General features: G+C 39.4%; 1 protein-coding gene across 1 annotated transcript; it reads right to left on the bottom strand.

The window, feature by feature from the left end:
• Window positions 1–1,294: 1,294 nt before the first annotated feature.
• On the bottom strand, window positions 1,295–5,514 carry mnx2b (motor neuron and pancreas homeobox 2b). The gene is made up of 4 exons (XM_039794262.1): window positions 5,425–5,514; window positions 4,753–5,326; window positions 3,321–3,481; window positions 1,295–1,900 (listed from the first exon to the last, which is right to left on the bottom strand). Exons 2-4 carry the CDS (start codon window positions 5,165–5,167, stop codon window positions 1,493–1,495), a joined length of 984 nt encoding a protein of 327 aa, XP_039650196.1. The 5' UTR covers window positions 5,168–5,326; window positions 5,425–5,514; the 3' UTR covers window positions 1,295–1,492.
• Window positions 5,515–5,726: the final 212 nt, after the last annotated feature.

Raw genomic sequence — 5,726 nt, 5'->3', positions numbered from 1 at the left:
TTGAAATATCTCAAAGACTATTGGATGCATTGCCATACAATGTTATTCAGACATTCATGGTCCCCAGAGGATAAACCCTAATGACTTTGGTGATTCTCTGGCTTTTCCTCTATAGCGCCACCAGCAGGTTGAAATTTGAAGTTTGTTTTAAATAAAATGACTCTACAACTATTGGATGGATTGCAAACATGCTAAAATAAGATGGTAAACATGGTAAACATTATACTGAACACCATGACTCTTAGTGTTACTTCTTTTCTTCTCATCTTACATTATAGACACAGATCTTTCAATCTATCTATCTATCTATCTATCTATCTATCTATCTATCTATCTATCTATCTATCTATCTATCTATCTATCTATCTATCTATCTATCTATCTATCTATCTATCTGGGACCCTGTTTACTAAACCCAGTTTTATGCCCCTGCTTATCACTATTTCTTTTTAAAATCCATTAATTAACATTTGATGGGACATTAGTCAATAATTCATTCATTTTTCAGTTATATATTTTTTTTATTTCTTTTTGGCTGTCATTCTTTTTAAATTCACAGTTACACTACAAACAACTTTCAGATAAATACATGAATGATTCATCTTTTCAATCTTTCAAATAAATTAATTTAATTTACATGATGTTCGAACAATTCATAAACCTCACTGAGAGCAAAAAATAACAAAAAAACACCAATATTTACACATAAAATCCACAAAAGTAAATGTAATACATGAGATGTTCTGCAAAGTATCTGCTACCTAAAAACATCTGGAGCAGCGGATGTTTGTTAGCTTGTATTGTTTCTTCATTTCCAACTACACACTGCTTGTTGAACTTCTTTTTGTCTTCATGATGCAGTGGAGGCTGCACCTATACTACACATTCTCACGCTGTGGGAACGCACAACAGTTCACTTCTCTCACTTTGGATCCTCATTCATATAGCCATGTGTTCACTGGAGCTCCAGCTGTCAGTGGATGGAGCAAAGACAAGGTGACCAGAAGGTGATTGAAATGAAAACAGCTAAATTTAGGGAGGAAATGAGCACCTTTTTTTCCGGCATGCTACAAAATCTACAGTACTTAGAGATGATTTTTTTTCATAGATATTTTATACAGTATATTTGTGTCTTTTGTGTGTGTTTGTAAATTGGGTTACACTTTACTTAAAGGTATCTACATAAGAGTGACATGACACTGTCATGAACGTGTCATAAACATTATAAACAAGTCATAAACGTTTATGACATAACACTTCTTTTAGTAAGTGTAATTCGTTTTTTGTCATGACAAGTTAGGGTTAGGGTTAGAGTTAGGGGTAGAGTTAGGGTTCATGTGTTCATGACAGCGTCATGTCACTCTTATGTAGATACCTTCAAATAAAATGTTACCGTAAATTGTCTTCTCTAGTGACCACAAACACAGTAATGTCCCAGTGGAATGTCTCTGTAACACTCAGGAAACCAAAGCGGCATTTCCTGAGAGTCTGTTCACAGTCCTGCCCCGATCTTCCTGTCACCTCCTCCTACCTGCACCCCCTCCAGCTCCTCGTCAGAGAAAGGGCTGTGGGGATTGTAGCCAATGTCGGTGCTACGCTGTAAGAAGTCTGTGGATCGTGGCATCCCAATAGGAAAACCATGCTGGGCTTCCACCTCTTCTTCCTCCTCGTCCTCTTCCTCCTCCTCGTCCTCTTCCTCCTCTTCTCCATCCTCCAGCTCAAGATCAATCCCTCTATCGTCTGGTTTCACAGCTCGTCTGCTCTCATCAGGTTTGTCCGTGGCTGTTTTTCCTCCGCTGCGTAGTCGCTGGGACTCAGACGGTGCAGAAGCGGTGGATTGCTCCTTCGCCTTACGGCTGCGTTTCCACTTCATCCTCCGATTTTGGAACCAGATCTTGACCTGCGGCGAGACAAAAGAGCAAAGACAATTTGTTCACTAGATGGTCAGATTTAGGAAATGTATTCCAGAGTTTGTCTGAACAGATTTAGATGTATATTTTTGTTATTGCATCTCTTATTTGCAGCTCTTGAGCAGAAGTTATTCTAAAAGCTGCCAGTATGTTTTCATTCTTTAAAATATCTTCTCCCCATGTGTGCCAGTCCTGCAAGAGAACTTCTGTCTGAGGTTTCTACCTTTTTTTCCAGCTTTGCCAAAGCTGTTCTGATTGTAAAATCCTCTGAGGAAGATCAGTAACACAAAATCTGTAGACCTTAATATTTATTTACTTTTTTTCCCCACTGATACTAAAGAACTCTTTATTGAATACTAACGCTTTATCTTTGTTCTCCTGCATCTGTTCGGAACATCCAACAATAAAAGCACCCTACCTTTAAACAATGTACTTGAAATCTATGACTATTTATGATCAAATATACTGTTGTTATAAATTCATCAACACTATATATATATATATATATATATATATATAATGAAAATAGAAACAGAAAACTAAAAATTTAAATCTTACAGATAAAATACAGAGAAAGCTAAATGATGTCTTTGTTTGGTTCTTTGGGAGATTAAGTCACCAGTTTAGACTCTTGAAACAGTCACAGATGGTTGATGAGATATCACCACAATAATAAAACATAAAGTGGAGACATAGTAATGTGTCTGTTCTACAGTCTGCATCTTTGCGTGACTTGTTTGCCCTTTTTTAAAAAAAACTCATTTTAGCTGTCAGCTAAATCCGTACATAGGGTGATGTTTTAACATGTGTCAGTCACAGTGTGTTAAGCGATGAACAAGAATGAAAGTATTTGATTTTAACATTTCACAGAGACTAAACTTAGTGCAATGGCTACCACGCTACCAATGGACGGTTGTTTACTTATTTGTGTGTTTGTTTTAAGGTGGCATTTATGTTGTCTTTAGGTTTAAATATTTGACGTGGTTGTTTTAGAAATGTCATTCATGGTTTTATAATCACATTACTGTTTAATTCTGATTTTGTGTATATTTCTTATGTTGTTGGTCTGTAACTCATTGTTATTGCTACATATTTTGGCCAGTACTCTGTTGAAAAAGAGATTTCTGATTGCAGTTAGGCTTTCCTAGTTAAGAAAATAAACAATCAAACTAAATGAATGAAAAGTCTGTCACCTACAGGAGTTATACAAATAAGGTGCCTGCTCTTAGAGGTCTGTTAAAATCCATTTATCATTTATGCCGGCTGAGTGTGCTGCGATGAGTGTGTGAACTTTGTTTTGGAGTATTCATTGCGATGATTTCTCGCCTCATTCTGGTTTCTGTGAATTTAGTTTTTAACCTTGAAATCAACCTGATGGCTGTCAAAGTGGACTGGTCTGTCTCTTATTACCTGTGTTTCAGTCAGCATGAGGGAGGTGGCCACTTCAAAGCGTTTGGGTCTGGACAGGTACTTGTTGAGCTTAAACTGGTTCTCCAGCTCCAGCAGCTGCTGACTGGTGAAGGCGGTGCGGGGCCTCCGGCACTTCCCCAACAAACCAGACTGAGGGCCCGCTGGAGGAGGAAGAGCAAAGTTATCAGTCTGTGGCTAGTGGTTACATTTATTATTGATTTTATGACAACTTATTTCTTACTTGATATGAGACATTCATGGATTCCCTTCATTATTGATTGACTGATTGTTGATTCATTATTAATTAGGGATTTTATATACTAAACACACAATGTCTGAATATTTTTGTTCTGATAATTCAACTTAAACTGATTTATGAGAAGATACAAGTCTTACATGAAATATTTTGCCAGTAACTGCCACCAGTCTTATTTATACAATAGCAAGGACATAGGGAGTTCAATATAATTTTGTGGGTGGGAACAGGCACACATATGGCCGCACTCTCTCGCCATCATTAACTATAATAGCTTTACTCCAGTTTATTGTTGACGGGGGGACACCGCAGAAGCAGGCGCAGAGGCCATAAAAACACAGGCATGCCATTAACTTAATGAAAATTCAATGAAGGCTTTTGGGATTTTATTGATGAACTACAGAACGTTTTAGGTGTTTGTTTATAGTTTCTTCGTAACACAAAGACAATTTCCATCGGGTTGGCGTTTATAGAGAAATAAATGGGCCAAAATTAAAATATGACACACAGAATAAGCAGTTAACAGAAGCGAGTGTGGAATACTGCACTTGACAGTGTGTGTTACGAAGAGCTCCGGCATTACCTTGAATACAATATTCTAGAAAGCATGTTTCTGTACCCCACAGACATCGAAATTGCATTTCATTTTTTTTTTATTCAAAAACTCTGAAGCATATGAACAAATCATCTGTAGCAGACTTGATAGGCTAATGAGTGATATCATTTGACTACTAAATCAGTGGCTTTGGTTATTCCGAAAATGAAAAGAAGAAAACAAACAATAAATAAACAAGCAAAAACAAAGAACGATTAATAATTATTTATCTATACCAATTGCATATGCTAATAAAAAATACTACTACTACTACTACTAGGCTACTCCTACTAATCTAAACAAAACACAAATCGAGTTAAGTAAAAAATTAACTGCAGTTTGATTTGACAGTCAGTGTGTTCAATGAACACCTCAGAGCTCAAACCATCTGATTAAAAACTGTAAAAACTGATAACGGAAAGCGGTTCTTGAGTGACTGATGTGTGCCTGTGTTTGGAAAATTAAATCTGGTCAGCATAAACAATATGTAGCCTATGTAGCCTACTAATTGTCTCTCTCTTGTGTTTTAAAGTCTGGATATTTTCGGCTTATAAAATCATTTTATTTCATCATATACTTACTGCTGTAATCTGGTAGCCGTGGCATCATGATACCGGCGCGGATCCAGTGCTCCAGGGGCAGAGATCCCGCCATGGCAGCTGCCTTTAGGTGCTCTGGGTAGGTCTGTGTTAGTTGTGTGAAACCGGTGTATGCAAACGCGGGGTGCTGTCCACCCAACGCGGACAATGGGTACATAGGGGCATGATACATGCCGGGGATTGAAGCGAGACCTGGATGCGGGAGATTCAGGACACCCGGTTTGTGGATTATTCCTTGAAGTTGTGCGGCCCGCGGAGACGGGGTGTCCGCGCGGCGGCACGATAACGGGCTGCCTGCTGGGCTGTCGCTGCTCAGACCGGGGGAGAGGTCTCGGCTCACACGGTTGGTCTCATGGGCAAGCAAGGCGTCAATTCGAAAGTTTTTCGATTTCTCCATGACGGCTTCACTCAGGAGGACTGCAGAGTCTCAAAGAAAGACCAACGTGTTTTGCTTGGCGGGTGCGCACCTGTGCCGTGCGTCAGCGCGCAGACAGCGGAGCCTCCTTCAGTCACAAACTCATATGTTCTCCTTATTTTTTTTCCTAAAAGGCTCAGGCTGGAAGAAGAATCAGCACAAATTATACGTTAATCAAAAGTAATAATTAATAGAATATCAACTTGTATCTTAAAGACTTAGAAAAACTTTTTGACTACTGGCGTTTGCTTGTTCATCCCTGCATCCATTTCCTTGAATCGTAGCTACCTGCACATGTCACTCTGCAACATTGCATCCGTCTCGGTGTTTAACACTAACTTCACAAAGAGGCGTATGCCACACTCCACCAGCCCTCCTTCTCCACCCCTGCGGGCCGATGTGAGCTGGGATTGGCTGGAGGCTGAGCTGCTCTGACGGGCCTCTAATCAGCTAATTACTCGCTCGTTTCTCCCCCCAGAAAGCGCTCAGAGTGAGGTAATGTCCAACCCTTGTCCCGCCTGCGAACACCTTCAACTGCATC

This window comes from Perca fluviatilis, chromosome 3 (genome assembly GCF_010015445.1).
Source record: "Perca fluviatilis chromosome 3, GENO_Pfluv_1.0, whole genome shotgun sequence".
NCBI classification, from domain to species: domain Eukaryota; kingdom Metazoa; phylum Chordata; class Actinopteri; order Perciformes; family Percidae; genus Perca; species Perca fluviatilis.
This window is presented reverse-complemented; position numbering and strand designations above follow the sequence as displayed.

Excerpts from the sequence above, each read along its gene's own strand:
- mnx2b (XM_039794262.1), bottom strand. The coding sequence starts at position 5,167 with ATGGAGAAATCGAAAAACTTTCGAATTGACGCCTTGCTTGCCCATGAG. Across the intron at positions 3,482-4,752 it reads ACGGCTACCAGATTACAGCA|CGGGCCCTCAGTCTGGTTTG; the intron begins GTAAGTATATGA and ends TTCCTCCTCCAG. Across the intron at positions 1,901-3,320 it reads TCATGCTGACTGAAACACAG|GTCAAGATCTGGTTCCAAAA; the intron begins GTAATAAGAGAC and ends GTCTCGCCGCAG.